Genomic DNA, 16374 nt, shown 5'->3' on the forward strand with positions numbered 1-16374 from the left:
CCTTTTGTTTAATTTTGAGATATAGGGGAAATGTATGTAATGTCGGCCTAAATGTTCCTTATTTGGGCCCATACATAAATTCAGCAATCGACTAAATTTTCAATAGCGACCAAAAGTATACATTAGTACCGTCCTAATAACGCGTTCATCTAGATAAAATTGATAAATAGCAGACTTTTAGCGATGGGCCCAATCTTAGATCCATAGGCCAACATTAGAGCCATTACCCCTAAGTCGCATAAACAAAGATATTGTTTACAAGGTTGCATACAACATGGCTGATTTATGCGAATTTGAGCACAATAATTTACATGAAATGTCGAGTAAATTCACGTTAAATCTAGTGTTAATAACGTGTGCGCTATAAATGGCAGCAATTTACATGAATTTTCCATACGGTGTGTGGGGTAAGATGAAATCATCTACACCAACCTTGAAACTTTTACATGCAAAAACATCTGGTTTATTTTATATTAATATTTTTCCAGAGATCCCCGAAGTTCAACATTGAAAAAAAAAACATTTAAACCTGCCCCGGTATACCTTACTAATTCAAAAATGGTACAGGCATAGCTCTCAATTAACAGCTGTGAACATGCTCAAAGAACACTAAGTTGAGAGCTGGAGAGAAGTTCCAGTAGGGACGTAATAAAGCCAAAGAATATGAACAGTATACTAAAAATATTAGAAATTACGGATTGGTTTGGTTGAAATCGAATTTATCTAATGTGAGGCCGACCATAATCGTCACGCATTCTACTGCACACTAATGGCTAATCGACGTAGAAATATTACATAATTTTAGAATTAATTCAACGGATTCCTTTTCAGTATAAAACTACACTATTTCCGTGTCGCCATCGACTGGGTGATAAATAAGTGGTTTGGTCTATCCAGCTCTATCATGTGTTCAGCTGTGAGTGAAAAGCTGAAGACTTTACAGTCGAAACCAGAATATGTCTTGTCAGACACGCATCCTCATCAAGAGACAAAAATTCTGTCGAGGCTAATCTTACCAAACGAAAAAAAAAAATCAAAACCAAAACGTTTGATCGATACACCTCACAGTCGAAGCTTGCTTTCCAAATAGTCAGCATCGGACCCGGGCGGAAAGAGTGAGTGAGAAACCACCGAAACAGCCCCACAGAGGAAACTCTAATCTGGTGAAGTGAATCTTGGCTGATCTACAACGGAAGCGGATAAGTTTGCTTGTAAAAACGCGGAAAATCCCTCGCCGTAATACCGGAAAAGACAGCAGAACATATAAAAGTGAGCTTCCTCAAACGGCACTGCGGGAACAGTTGTTACCAGAAAAGCTGCCAGTGTTGAAAGCTACCCGAAACCAAAGGAAGATAGCATAGAGAAGATATCAAAATTAGATTTATGGATTTTTAAGTGCTTTATTGTATAAAGATTTGCGGTGCGATTCAGGCTTCCGTGGGGTTTCCTTCTTCCATTTTTCGGTTGCTGCAGAAAGCGGGAAAACGTCGCTGTAAGCCCTGCATCCGCAACGAATGTTCACTCTGTAAAGTGTGAAAAGTGAAGATTGTAGATTTGGAGCATCACCAAGTGTAAGTGTGAAAAGCTACGCGTTTTGTGGGAAAACCCCCGGCAGATTTTCCGGTTGTCAGACGAGCAAAGTCAGCAAAGAAGACACAATGCACCGAGGATATATTAGTTTAGCACGATGTAAGTGATGTCAAATTATATTCATACGTACGTCCATTTAACTCTTCGTTTGAAATTGAATTCATATTTATCAAGCTTTTACGCAAGTAACAGCCTAGAAATTTTAATTGAAATAAATTTAAAGCTTCTAAGACTTTTCCAGTATTTCAAGTAACATTCCCAATGCCTTACAGCTTTACTTGAGCTTTATTGAGGTTTTATGAGATTAACAATTATTCCATTTAGTTTGATTGAGTGTTAAGCAAAGGGGCTGTCCATATACCACGTGGATAACTTAGGGGTGAGGCAGTACGGAAAAGTCCACGCTTGTCCACGGGGAGGGGGGTTTTATCATCGTCCACGTCGTGTCCACGAATTATATTGAATAAAATGAAATACCTATGCTAACAAAAATAAATGAACGTGATTCGGTTTCTCGCGGATGAATGATCATAATCTGCCAAAAAATATCGCGCTAAATATAAAATCAGCCGGCGCCGGTGGTGTAGTGGTAAGTGTGACTGCTAACACCCCGATGGGTCTGGGTTCAATCCCAGCCGAGGTCGGTGGGATTTTTCTGAGGCATACAAATCTCTGGTCACGTCTTCCTTCGGAAGGGAAGTAAAGCCGTTGGTCCTGGCCCATGTGTGTTGAATGGGTGCGATACCCTTCGCAGGTGTGGAAGTTGCCTTCCTGCACATTCGATTGCCGTCAATCGATGTCCGTCGGTGATTGGCACTAGATTGCGGAACAGAGACCGACGTTAAACAAAGGAAAAAAAGATATATAAAATCACATAAAAATACAATAACAAAATCATTGACGGATGTATCAAGTACACAGGACCGCATGAATTATTCCTGGAAAAATTCCGACTGCCCTTGGGGGAAGTGTATAGAATCTGTGTTGAGGCAAAACCCCATCATTGGTGATATATGAAGAGCGTCCAATATTGGAATCTAATAAATTCTCATGTTAAGGAACTAACAATTCTCATTAAAGTCCGGATATGATGGTTAGGGAACTAGGGGAAATGACGGCTTCGGCATGACAGAATATTTTCGGCAACCCAAATTGAAACACTATTTTCACTGGATTTGCTTACGAAAACACTTCGCTGAATGCATGCAAACGATTCTTTATGCTTTCAGCTTCAATTTGACTATATTTTTACCACTGAGAAAAAGCAATCTAGCAGGGTTTTCTTGAAATGAAACACACGCACTACAAATTGTAGCTGATTTCGAGTTGCCGATAATAGAACAGCAGATTTACATGCAGTTCAAATGGAACGATTGCCGAAGAAAAACTGGTTGCCGACAATACTCGCTCTCACTAGAGAAGATTGGAGCTTTGTAAAAGCGTTTCAAAGCAGTTTTTGACAATTCTTTCGACTGAAATTGTTAGAGCAGCTGGCAGCAAAAGATTGTAAACAAACCAATACTGCATATGTGTGCGTTCCATAGAGAAAAAGGTCGCTGCTTAGGTTGCCGAGAATACGTAACTTCCCCTAAATACTTTCGAGTTTTAGTTTTTGTTTTGTAACTTTCGGCTTCTCTTTTGACAAATGGATCTAAACTAAACTAAACTAAGGAACTTTTAGAAGGAGTCTGGAGGATGTTATAAACAGGTTCGGGAGACTTCATGGCGGATGAAGTGAAGTAAAGTTTTGACAAATGGATCTAAACTAAACTAAACTAAGGAACTTTTAGAAGGAGTCTGGAGGATGTTATAAACAGGTTCGGGAGACTTCATGGCGGATGAAGTGGGTTTGTTTGAAAGTATACAAGACTTCAAAGTCGGGCCTAGTCAGGTTTAGGGACGATTCTGAAAACATTAAATCACGAACTAACTTAAAGTATACTTCTATCAGGACCGGGTTTTTTCGTGATTTCTGGAAACTTCCAAAGCGCAGCACCAGAAACTTCAAGTAAAAGTTCAGTGCATTTCAACTACAAGACTAAAGAGCTGCTGTTTTGATTTTCATGAATTTCGACTAGTGAGTTGGATTTGGTTCCTAAGTATTACTATAGTGATGTGCTTAGATGATTTTATAAGTTCGACAGTGAGCATTCATAAGGGCGTATACGCGATGATCGATTCTCTTCATCGATTTTCTCTTTTGTTAATAACTCGCTAGATTTAACGTTTGTCGGTGCGTTTGCTGTTGCTTTTGATAGCCAATGCAACCTGTTACAACTCTACATTGAATAAATTCTACAAAATTGTTGCGCTTAGCTGTAGCAATGCAAAGAGAAAATCGATGAAGAGAATCGATCATCGCGTATAGGCCCTTATGCATACTCACTGTCGAGTTGATTTATAGAACATCGGAGGTCGTTCTAGGATTTCAGGGAAGGTAGGGGTGACCTTAGAAGCAAGATAAATTGGGTTTTCACAAAATGTCATAAGAGTTTTAAAGTTACGAAGCTTTCGAAACGGTCCTGATGAATTTTGACGGGTACACTGACTTTGAAGTTGGATATTAGCATGAGCATTAGCATCAAACAAGTTGCACAATATCGTAGGTGGTATGAATTCAAAACTATTAAGAGCAAGACGGATATCTATTACTGGACAGATAGTAAGTAAGAAATAATTACTATCTCCCAGATAAAGACATATCCCGCTCCAACAGTTGAGGATTGTCCTGGCCACGTCCTTACAACTGGTAGGGATAGGAAAGGTATGTTAGTCCAAAATTTACTTAAGAGAGATGCAGAGAACTCTACATACTTACCTTACCAATCAGGCTAAGGCCTTGTTGTCCTCTGCTGTCCGAAGAAGTCGTCTCCACTCTACTCGATCCATGGCCACACTTCGCCAGTCTCGTAGTCTGCGAAGGGTCCGCAGGACGCCTTCTACTTGGTCGATCCACCTTACCCGCTGCGTGCCTCTTTTTCTTTTTCCTGTTGGGTCGCTTTCTAGAACCATTTTCACTGGGTCGTCGTGTGGCGTTCTTACGACGTGCCCAGCCCACCGTAGTCGCCCAATTTTGGCAATGTGGCCGATGGATGGTTCTCCCAGCAGCTGGTGCAATTCGTGGTTCATTCACCTCCTCCACGTTCCGTCATCCATCTCGTGGCCGTAGAGGACCACCGTTCTAATCAGCGTCTTGTAGACAGCCAACTTCGTGCGGCGGCGAATTTTATTCGACAGGAGCGTCCTCTGGAGTCCAAAGTAGGCACGATTCCCTGCCATAATGCGTCTTTGAATTTCTCTGCTGGTATCATTTTCGGCGGTCACCAGTGAGCCCAAATACACGAACTCATCGACCACCTCGATTTCGTCACCGTCAATTTGAACTCGGGGTGGGAGGCCAACATTGTCTTCCCTAGAACCTCTTCCTTTCATGTATTTTGTCTTTGATGCGTTGATGGCAAGTCCAATCCGCCTAGCTTCAGCGTACGTTTCCGCCATCGTCTAAAAGTTCCGTGCCATGATGTCAATGTCATCGGCAAAGCCAAGAAGCTGGATGGACTTCCTGAAGATCGTGCCACTCGTGTCTATCCCAGCTCTTCTGATCACACCTTTTAATGCGATGTTGAATAGCAGACACGAAAATCCATAACCTTGCCGTAACCCCCTTCGAGATTCAAAGGTACTCGAGAGTGTCCCCGATACTCGAACAACGCACATCACTCGATCCATCGTCGCCTTGACCAATCGCGTCAGTTTATTCGGAAATCCGTACTCGTGCATAATCTGCCATAGCTGATCTCGATCGATTGTGTCGTATGCGGATTTGAAATCGATGAACAAATGATGTGTGGGCACGTTGTATTCGCGGCATTTCTGCAGAACCTGCCGAATCGCAAAAATTTGGTCCGTGGTAACTCCGTATTTTAATAGCTCACTTGGTAGTTGATCTACACCAATTGCTTTGTTGTTCTTCAGCCGACCGATCTCCTCCTCAATTTCTTGAAGATCAGGGGCCGGTAGCGTGTCGTCTTCTGCACTTCGCGGTCTGTTGCCGTGCCACCTTCGTTTTCTGCTGCTAGAGAACGCTACGACCCCTCATAAATGTTTCGGGAACTTAGGAAATATGTTAGTTGGGAAGGTTAGCCATAGGATACACCCAGTCAGTGTTACTGGCAAATGTAGATTTTTTTTAGATGTTGAAATTGCTGTCCAGAGCGTCTGCTGGAAGATAAGGTTGCTGAAATAAAATGAAGATATAACATGGTGAACTAACCATCATCTGACTATGAAGTTGGATGTTGAGCCTTTATAAATTTTCCTAACCATTCTGTAAAATGATCTAGAAAACTGGTCATATGCTCTTTTCAATAAAGTCTTTGATTTAGTTATAAAGAATAAGGTATAGAAATCTTCTGGTATTACCTATTTAAACTTGTCACCTTCTTGAGTTTTCCAATGAGATCAAAATTATCAGAACTATAATTGAACTCTTCGTATACTTATCTAATTTATTGTCACATCTTGTCTCAGAAGTTATCCTTTTCAAAGTACGAAACATAAGAATATAAAGTTGGAAACGATAGGGACGAGACGAATATTTTTGGGAAAACTTGACAACAAAAAAGATAGTCCACGACAAGTCCAAGACATCAGAGGAGGGGGTAGGGGTCTAGCCTATGTTCATGCTTGTCCACGGAGGGGGAGTGAAAATCATGCTATTTCTGTTCACGCGGTTTATGGATGGCCCCAAAAGCCGATTGGCCGTTTGGATTATAACTGAGAAGTTCCACACCAAAGAATGTATCGGACAAACTCAGCTTTTTTCAATTTGCATGAAACATTGCATAATTGTTTGTTATAGACAATGATTCCAATTTTGCTAAAAGTCGATCATTTTGGATCTTGTCAAATTTTCAAATTGGCAACTTTGAAATAAAAAAAAACTGTAGCAAGGAAGCGGCATTTCAGATCGAAATGGTACAAAGTTGTTGATAAAAATAATGTTATTAAAATTAATATTAAAATTATACAAAAAAATGTTTTTAGTAATTTGAAATAAAAAATTGCTTTAAAAAGTTATAAACTTAAGTATTTCAAAACGTCCTTGCTCAGTTTATATATATTTTTTTATTAAGCTCATAAAAAATTGAAACCTATGTTTACTATGAAACTATGGAATGCTTAAAATTATGGACACTTACAATTTGACAAAAATCTTAATGTATGAAATTTTTATCATATTTTTGATCTTTTTGTTCAAACGGTTTTTATGTAGTTTTTTCTTATGAAACAATGTGCCTCAATTTTTTGTGAAAAATACACAAAAATGCGTGCTAACTTTTTTTTTAAATAAAGCTTATGAACAATGAAAACTATTGGAATGTTTACAATTATGGGCAACGCTTAAACGATTTTTTAAATCTATTAGAGACGAACCAGCCTAAGACTGAAAGTCTCTTTAATAAAGAAAAAAATAAAATAAAATAATATTGTGATTGCTACTTAGAAAAAAATACACAGAAAAGCGTAATAACAAAAAAATTACCAAAAGTTTTTGTTCTACGATTCAGTCAGTTTGCAAGTGTCCATGTTTTTTTAACATTCTTAATGCATTTTTCATAACCTTTTTTATTAAACAAAAAAAAAATCAAAATTTCGTGATGAGCCAGTGGGCAAAAATTGACAAAACCACGAGTAAATGGAATATCTTGGCTGCCAAACGGTTTCAGTCAACATGTTATACATATTCTCAAAGAAAAACTCTGCTGAATCATTGGCCGGAGACTTTTGCGTACCGAGATAGAGGGCAGGGATCAACCCGAGTTTCCGGTAAGGTAGGAAATGCCACTATCTATCGACATAATTTTACACTTTACTTAACGTATATTACTGGAAATTGATAGTACTAAGTATATATGGTGTAAAGACACGATATACGCCATCAGGGATACTCTACTGGCCTAAAGGAGGATCCGGAACGACCGATAAAGTGGCCACATTATAAAAAAAGTCCTAGAACCTTGTGATTTTTTCTATGTTGCTCAGAATCAAGATATCAAAGCGGCTAATGAGACCACCACCAATCGATTCAGCAGAGTTTTTCCTTTGAGAATATGTAGGGTAAACGCTCCTATAGTTGCGGTACGTTAGAAGCGTTAGGTTCCTATAGTTGTGTATGGAGACTCCATACACAACTATAGGAACCTAACGCTTCTAACGTACCGCAACTATAGGAGCGTTTCCCCTATAACATGTTGACTGAAACCGTTTGGCAGCCGAGACATTCAATTTAGTCGCGGTTTTGTAATTTTTTGTTCACAGTGCAATGGATGAAAGTCTCTTTAATACAGAAAGAAGACAAAGATGAAAAAGAAGATTTTCTAAAATCGGGTAAGGATATTTTTCCCAGAAAGGCATTATTTTTCTCCAAAAACTTTGTCTCAAACTACATATCTTTGAAAAAAAAATCAAGGACGGCATTTTGAAAATTTTACGTAATACAAAATGTTCCAACTTTTGCTAAAATGTGAATTATTTCCCATGCCAAATTTTTATGTAAAGTTTCATACAAATCGGAGTGATTTTTTTTTTTAGTAATTTTGCCTGGACCTGCTATATTTGGTAACCTAATAAATCAATTACAAAACCATTTAAGAGCTTCTCTGTGTATTGTATATCAAAATTGATGATTTTTACTAGTAGGAGTAGGTAGAAGAAGATAGACCTGAATTTCATCTGCATCGGTTCCAATAATGACATCCTTTTTCGGGGTTAATGTTTTACTTCTGCATGGATATCGGAACTCCTTTTCCTTTTTCCTCGGAATCGAAATCTTCTTTTGACACAGTTGTGCCACGGCAATTGAATTGACAAACAAAAAATATTTAACTCAGGCGCAATTGTAACACAAAATTAGCCATTTTTTTTCCATACGGCATCTTTCAAATAGAATAAACATATTCATTAAACTAACGGTTATTATACAGGGGAAATGGCTCTAATGTTGGCTCACAAATAAACCTTAAAAATATACAAAACACCTCAAAATTACAGACGGTATAGGAAACATAGTGTTGTGAAAAAAAATATGTAAAACTAGCTGCACTGATAATTTCACATTCACAACAAGCAACACTTGCACATGTTTACACATAGAATTACAAGCGGCGCCGTTGGTGTAGTGGTAAGCGTGGTTACCTCTCATCCCAGCAGGCTTGGGTTCAATCCCAGTCGGCGCCACCGGGCTGTTCTGAGGCATAACATCTCTGATCACGCCTTCCTGTGGAACGGAAGTAAAGCCGTTGGTCCCCGGTTCATGAGTTGATGGGTCGATAGGTAGGGTCCAGGTGTGGGAGCTGCCTCCCTGTCGTCGGTAGCATTGGTGCTCAGCACGGAAAACAAATCAAGGAAAAAAACTGACTCTGCATGTAAACTCGGAACTGACAGCAATAGAAGGAACGATGGATAAACTGAGCGACAACCAAACATTTTTTCTCTTCCGAGGGTAATTTTGAGTTTTGCATCCCACTCTCACTTTTTGTTGTTGTCAAAAACGGAACAAAACATTCGATTGTCTCATGAATATCGTTCAATAAGCTACTAGTGAGTATATGAGAAATTCTCAAATTTGAATCAATTTTGGGTAGAAAATACTCACGAGTAAGTAATTATTTTTGCCGAAGTCAAATGTAAGCTACTATAAGCGGTTTATTGAAAATTAGCTTATTCAACGGAACATGGGAGATGAGTGAAAAGAACTTTATTTTTGGGTAATTCTAAATGTGTACATTTATGTTTAAAGCTAGAAAATAAAAAGGGATTCTTTCTATGACATTTTCACTAAGCTCACTCAGCAGAAGGAATCATCCACACTACTGCACTCGAAATCATTCATGTTACGCTCAGCTGTATGATATGGTATGATAAGCTTGAGTTTCTGTTTTGAATTTTTCTTCTTGGTCTTCATCTTGGTGGTTTGCGTGACCTTTAAACCTTCATCAGACTTACCAATTTTGCAGTTACTTTTATTTTGTGTTTTTTTTTGTGGAGAGAGGCCTTTAGAAATCCAACTATTTTTTTTTCAAAATGAAGTACCCTAATATACATTCGTAAAATAGAAGATTATATTTAATCAAATTTGTAAAATATCACTAAAGCTGTTTTATTTGCACACAACTTTTTACATTATAGTGGAAATCAGTCCCACTACCCTCAGTGGACCTTAACCTTTTGCTTTATGTGAAGTACTGCGCTACAAGCGTATATGAACGTCTGTACGTACCCGCGGAGCACTTGGCCTCAAAAATCGAATTGATTTGCGGTCTTTTACAATGCTGTTCTGCATAGTTCGTTCAATTAAAATTTTAGGCTTGGGAAAAAACAGCAATGCGTAAATTATTAACAAGCAAACTAATATTTTCAATCTGTTTCCCATGCATTTTCCTATACAAGCTTTAAAGTTCTCCAGTAAATCCAGATCGTATCTAAATTCGTTTAAATTTGGCACAGTTATTCTTCAATACAGATCGGGAATTGAGATCTACCATACAAGCTTAACCCACCCTATTAGCAAGTTTTGTAGCTGTGCCTTTTCTGAGCCCCATTTGAAAATTTTTGTTTAATATTTCAAATTGAATTTTCCTTGAGTCTTTAAATTTCATTTGGATTTTTATAAATAATTAAACACAAAGAAATGTATGAACATTGTGGATTGACTGTGATCCGATGTGTGTTCAATTGATTGGTACACCTAAACATATATTGTAAATTTTAACTTATAAATATAAAATTACACGTTTAACTATTTAAATTCAATAAATTTAAGCTGAAATCAATACGTTCATAAACATTTATATAGTTGTTCGTTGAAATTTAAATCAATTTGGAATTTCAAAATCAAAATTGAACTTTTGACATCCATGTAAAATTATACATGCATTTAAAATTCAATGCAAATGAAGTTATTATTAAATACTTTCATGAAAAAGTTTTTTTGCTGCATGTTACAACTATGGGCAAAGAATACATTAATGTGTCAAATGTAAATTAATATTTTTTTGCTGTGTATGTTGGTTGACTGGGTCAGTCTGTTTGTCGATCAATTGATTGGTTGCTTGGTCGGGTGAGAGGTTTGTTGACTAATATTTTTGTGAATCTCGTGGAGATTGAAGAGACTGGCTGCCTAAACAAATGTTCGCATTTAGTTTTTGTCGTGATTTGGCATCGATCTGCCAGATTCCATGACTGGTATCGGCTGGTGTGTGGTTCTCTGCTAGGGTTAGCTCTGCGGGGTGCGCTCTGCTAGGGTTAGCTCTGCGGGGTGCGCTCTGCTAGGGTTAGCTCTGCGGGGTGCGCTCTGCTAGGGTTAGCTCTGCGGGGTGCGCTCTGCTAGGGTTAGCTCTGCGGGGTGCGCTCTGCTAGGATTAGCTCTGCGGGGTGCGCTCTGCTAGGGTTAGCTCTGCTAGGATTAGCTCTGCGGGGTGCGCTCTGCTAGGGTTAGCTCTGCGAGGTGCGCTCAGTTCGGCGTCCGAGAACAGAATGATTGACTCGAGCAACGAATATCGCTTAAATACCTAAACGATCTGTACTTCCAACCAATCAGAGGAGAGCAACTTCCCAGTGTTATAGAACCGTACTGGCAATCTATCAGAGGAGAAAATATTCTCAGTGATATAGAACAGCTTCTTTCCCTTTTTCTTTTATTAATCGAATGATGAATTTGTAATTCAATAGTTTTAGACTTATTTATTTTATTATTGGATTCATCCGTACCCTACAATGCCATACTTCTGTACTCTTTAATCAAATATGCAATATAAAACCATGTCATTGAAACGAGAAGGTTTCTTCGCCGTTCGTTTGGGTCTATCCACGACATCACTACCCCTACGTAATTCTTCTGTGATCAGCTCCGGGAGTTGAGCTGCTGGCGAATACTCACTTGCAATCATTGAGTCCGTATTATCTTGATCCCGATCACCTTGAAGCAGTATAGGAACTTTCTTCACATCCTGGACGTTTCTGGAATATTGTACCCCTCTGTCACTTTGGACAATCACTTTTGCACCGTCTCTGGCCAAAACCGTAAAGCGATCTTCTGAAAACGTAGGGTCACCTTTTTGCCTTGTATTTTGAGTCAAAACCACCTTATCTCCAACAGTAACTTCAGAGTCCTTTGCTCCTCTGACAGAATCAGTATATCTTTTGCTTTCAAGCTTAGATGCAGCATCTTTTTCACGTATGTCTGTACGATCGACTTGATTCGAAGCTAGTGTTTCCCAAAGAAACGGGAAAGTTCCTCTAAATCTCCAGCCGACAAGTAGTTCAAATGGCGTGATACCAAGTCGTGAGAGGGGACGAACTTTATTATGCATATGCAAATACTTTTCCAAAGCCAATTTCCAATTAATGTTGTCAAGTCTCGCAGCTGTTAAAGCGTCTTTCAACCCTTTATTTTGGCGTTCCACAGCTCCATTGGATTGGGCGCTTAGAGGAATTGATTTACGAATTTTGACACCTCTGTCCTCCCATGTTTTGATGAATTTGTCTCCTTGAAACGGTGGACCGTTATCACTATGAATTGCAAGGGGGTATCCCCATACCTCGAAGATTCTGTTCAGCGCCTCGTTGGTACTGCCAGCATCTGTGTTTCGCATTTCAATTACATGTAGGTATCGTGAGTAGGTATCAACAATAACCAGAAATTCTCCCGATCCACAGCCTTTGAACGAAAAGAAATCAATCTGAAGAATTTCCCAAGGTCCTTCCGGTAATTCACGGCTGGTTAGAGGAATAGGAGGATTTTTCTTCGAGAGCCGAAAGCAAGTTTCACAGCCTTTGACGAATATTTCTACTTGCTTTGCCATTCCGGGCCACCAGAAATAAGTCCTCAAAATCTTTTTCATGGAAGCTGCACCCATATGTCCTTTATGAGCTGAGCTGAGTGCTCTGTTCCGCAGCGCGTAAGGTAATATCACTCGATCTTTCGTAAAAACTAAAGCTCCTAGTGCTCTTAGATGTTTCGCTTCAGATTCGTATCGTCTCAAATCTTTACCCCAGTGACCAGTTTTAATTGCTTCACACACTTGTAATAGCTCATCATCTTTTTCCGCTTCAATCTCGATATCTTCCCACGTGAATTCAATCGAGCCGGTATCCAAAAAGTACAAAAGATGTTTTTCAGCAGACTCATCGAATGGTTGAAGTGATTGCGATTCCGTAACTAATCGGGATAATGCATCAGCAACGTTCATCTCTCCTGATACTCGAGTTACCTGTGCACCAAAAAAAAAACAATTAATGTAAATCAATCGGCAATAGTTTCTCATATACCTTGAAATTATATGGTTGCAGTCGTAGTGCCCATGCTTCAGCTCGTGATACTGCTCTCTTGCCTATCCTGTGTTGTCCACCAAAAATGAATTCGTTTGATTCCGCATCCGTGCGTATTGTAAAGGTTATGCTCAAAAGGTACACTGAAAAACGTTCAACGGCCCATACCATTGCCAGCGCTTCCTTTTGAGTATGGGGGTATTTCTTTTCAGAAAGTGTCAAAGCCTTAGATGCACATGCAATTATTCGAGGTTTGGAACAAGCGTCATACTGAACCAACATTGCTCCTAGTCCCTGTGGTGAAGCATCCACGAATAACTCCGTTTCATCATCACGGCAGAAGTATCCCAAAGTTTTTATGAGATTCCACGCCGTATCTTTTAAGTGGTTAAACTCGTCCTCCAAATCCTGATTCCAGTAAAAATTAGTTGCATTTGCCAACTCTCGCAAATAACGGGTTTTGTCTGCTCGTTGAGGAATGAATCGTTCAATAAATGTTATTAAACCTAGAAAACTTTTTGCCTCTGCTTGTGATTCTGGTGGTCGCGCATTTTTTATTGCTCCGATTTTCTCATCTTCGACTTGCCATCCATTTGCTGACAGCTTGAAGCCCAAGAATTTTACTTCCCGCTGTCCAAAAGTGCATTTTTCTTGGTTTATTTTGACGTTATGTTCTTCCAGTTTCTTGAGGACTTTTTGTAGATTTTGATCGTGTTCTTCCTGTGTTCGTCCAAAAACCAAGATGTCATCTAGGTAATTTACAGTGCCTTCACATTCTGTAAGTATTACGGTTTGCATAACCTCTTGGAATATATCAGGTGCATTTGTTAATCCGAAAGGCAACCGACAGCATCTGTAGAGCGCCTCACCAGCGAAAAAATTCGTCAGATGCCTTGATTTTTCATCTAGTTCAATATGAAAAAAAGCGCTAGTTAAGTCGATCGTGGAAAAATACTTTGCTCCATGTAGCTCCAGTAATATGGATTCGAATGTTGGCATCTTGAATGGAGTTCTGTGAATACATTTATTGGGTCCTCGTAGATCGACGACAAGTCGAATGTCCGATTTTCCTTTAGGAATCACTAATAAGGAAGAACAAAAACTTTTGTCCATATCCATCGTCACTTTTTCGATTATTCCAGATTCACGTAACTCAAATAGCTTTTGCTTTGTCAACTCCTTAAATGCAGCTGGAATGTGCGTATAAACGTTTCTTGAAGGTGGCATCGAAACATCATAGCTCAATGTTACTGGTGGTATGTTGAACTTTGGAAACTCTTGTAATTGTGTTTCTTGAATGCTGTGTACGGTAACAAATTCACATCGCCAGGCTGTATCCGAAAATCCTTCCACTGGTACATCTAGTCCTACTGATAACAAACTATATCTGATAGCAGTATTGAAGCTTAGAAGGGCTCTTGTTTCACGTACTACATAGAATTTTTCTACAGTAACGGGTCTTTCATTCGAAACGAAGAGCTCCGCCGAAAAAGTGGCTACTACGTCAATAATTCCTTCTGATGCATATGCCTTAAGAACTTTATCTGATTCAAAGCATAGCTCATGCAAATTACGCTTAGCTGTTTCATCTCGGAGGATAGCGTCAAATGATTCCAGAGTGATTGTATTGACTTGTGCACCAGAATCTATGAAAAACTGAATTTTAATTCCTGCGACATATGCCACAACATATGCTGCTTTTTCTTCTGGTACCCAAGATCCTACTCTGTTAATATTTGCCTTTTCCATATCTGTTGATTGAGTTGGGATTTCCTGTAACATATAATTTATTCCCGTAAATCATTTGCCATGTATACGTATATAAATTCTCATTTTAATATTCTTATTATTATTTTTTTTTTTTATTATTTATTATTTATTATTATAGAAAGTTACATTTAAATGAATAGTAAAATGCAAGTTATCACTAATTATCATGTTCTGTTACCTTTGATTGCTCGTTTTCATCTTCCTTTTTCTCAATAACAGCAATCTTGCTCGGAGGCTCAGTTTCCTCTCCTGTCCATCGGCGTTTATGATGTTCCTGCTTCACTTGCATCGAGCATGCTCTTGCGATATGTCCTCGGCGGTTGCAGTTGCGACATACCTTATCACTATGAAAACAATCTGCTGGGGTGTGGTAGCTGCTCAAACACCTCCAGCATGATTGCACTGGCTTTTGATTTCTTGCTGATCCTCGAAAAAAATTTCCTCTACCACGGCTCCCGCTTCCCTTGGACGGTTCATAGTGACGTCGCTGTTCATAGTCGGTCGGTCGATGTGTAATTGCTGCTACTGTGGCCGACCTTTTCTGATGAAGCCTTTGATAGTCTTCTTCATTTTCAAGCTCTACTTCTCGAATCCGTACAAGGTCAATCAACTCGTTGAGGGTTCCTCCGTCAGTGAGCACCCGGTAAGCAAGGGTTCTCACACGGCTGTCCGTTGATCCTCTGGTAACAGTTCGGGAGATGGCTTCGAATTCTTCGTCCGATTTATAGTTACATAGTTTTGATGCTGCTGCCACTCTCTTCACGAATTGGATGTTAAGTTCATCGTTCCTCTGAACCGTGTTCGCCAGCTTACTCCGTTGAGAAAGGATATATGCTCGTGAACCGAAATACGCGTCCAATCGAGCAATAACGTTTGAATATGGAAGCATATTTTCGTCTGGCATTCCTGGCTGCGTGGTGATGCCATCAAGCAATTCGAGGAGCAATGGACCCGCCTTAATACGGAACAAATCAATCTTATTCGATTCATCTACAGCTTGCACAAGATTCATTGAAGCGTTTAAGACGTTTTTCCAGTGATCGTAAGCTCTCTTGCTTAGCTCGGTATCACCCGCAGCAGGCATACACTCCGGAATGTTCAGACCACCCAGAGACATTTTGTTCATCGTCATTAGTAGTGTCTCATTTCCAGTGATCTGCTCCTCACGCATCGTACTCGATCTTGCTTGGCCAAAATCATCACTCATTCTCGGGCTCATTGCAGCCAGTGTACGACTTAACTCCTCTTTTTCCAATCGTGTCTTTTCCAATTCAGCTTTCATCTTCGACAATTCGTTCTTCAGTTTTTTCGCAACTTTTCCTTTCTCCAATTCCACTTTAGATGGCTCGTTCTGTTTCTTCGGAGGCTTCACCGGATCCACCTTAAATAACTCGTCCATCAGTTTCTTCGTGGCCTTTCCTTTAGTCTGTCTGTAAGTATGATTATTAATAATAAGCATTAGTTCCATCATAAAGCTATCTGTTTACGTCACTACGTCTTTTCAATCATAGTTTCGTCAATTATTCTTTTAAGGTTCTCCGCCATTTCTATCGGAGTCCTTTATTAAGCATGTAATTCTTCCTTTTCCATAAGAATATCATGCATATATTCCACCATTTCAATTGGAATATACTTTAAGTTAAGATCCTCCTTTCCTATAAGATCTCAACATTATAATATAGC

The 16374-nt window shown here is 39.3% G+C and overlaps 1 protein-coding gene across 1 annotated transcript in view; it reads left to right on the forward strand.

Moving 5' to 3' along the window:
- The first annotated feature begins 1639 nt into the window (after positions 1-1639).
- Positions 1640-16374, forward strand: part of LOC135700958 (uncharacterized) — a 48785-nt gene continuing 34050 nt past the window's right edge. Inside the window, exon 1 of the mRNA XM_065221625.1 lies at positions 1640-1689. Coding sequence (XP_065077697.1) covers positions 1659-1689 — 31 coding nt within the window. The 5' untranslated portion in view covers positions 1640-1658. The remainder of the gene's footprint in view (positions 1690-16374) is intronic.

The sequence above is a fragment of the Ochlerotatus camptorhynchus genome, unplaced genomic scaffold, assembly GCF_037179485.1.
Source record: "Ochlerotatus camptorhynchus isolate MF236.1 unplaced genomic scaffold, CSIRO-AGI_Acam_v1.1 ptg000146l, whole genome shotgun sequence".
Lineage (NCBI taxonomy): Eukaryota > Metazoa > Arthropoda > Insecta > Diptera > Culicidae > Ochlerotatus > Ochlerotatus camptorhynchus.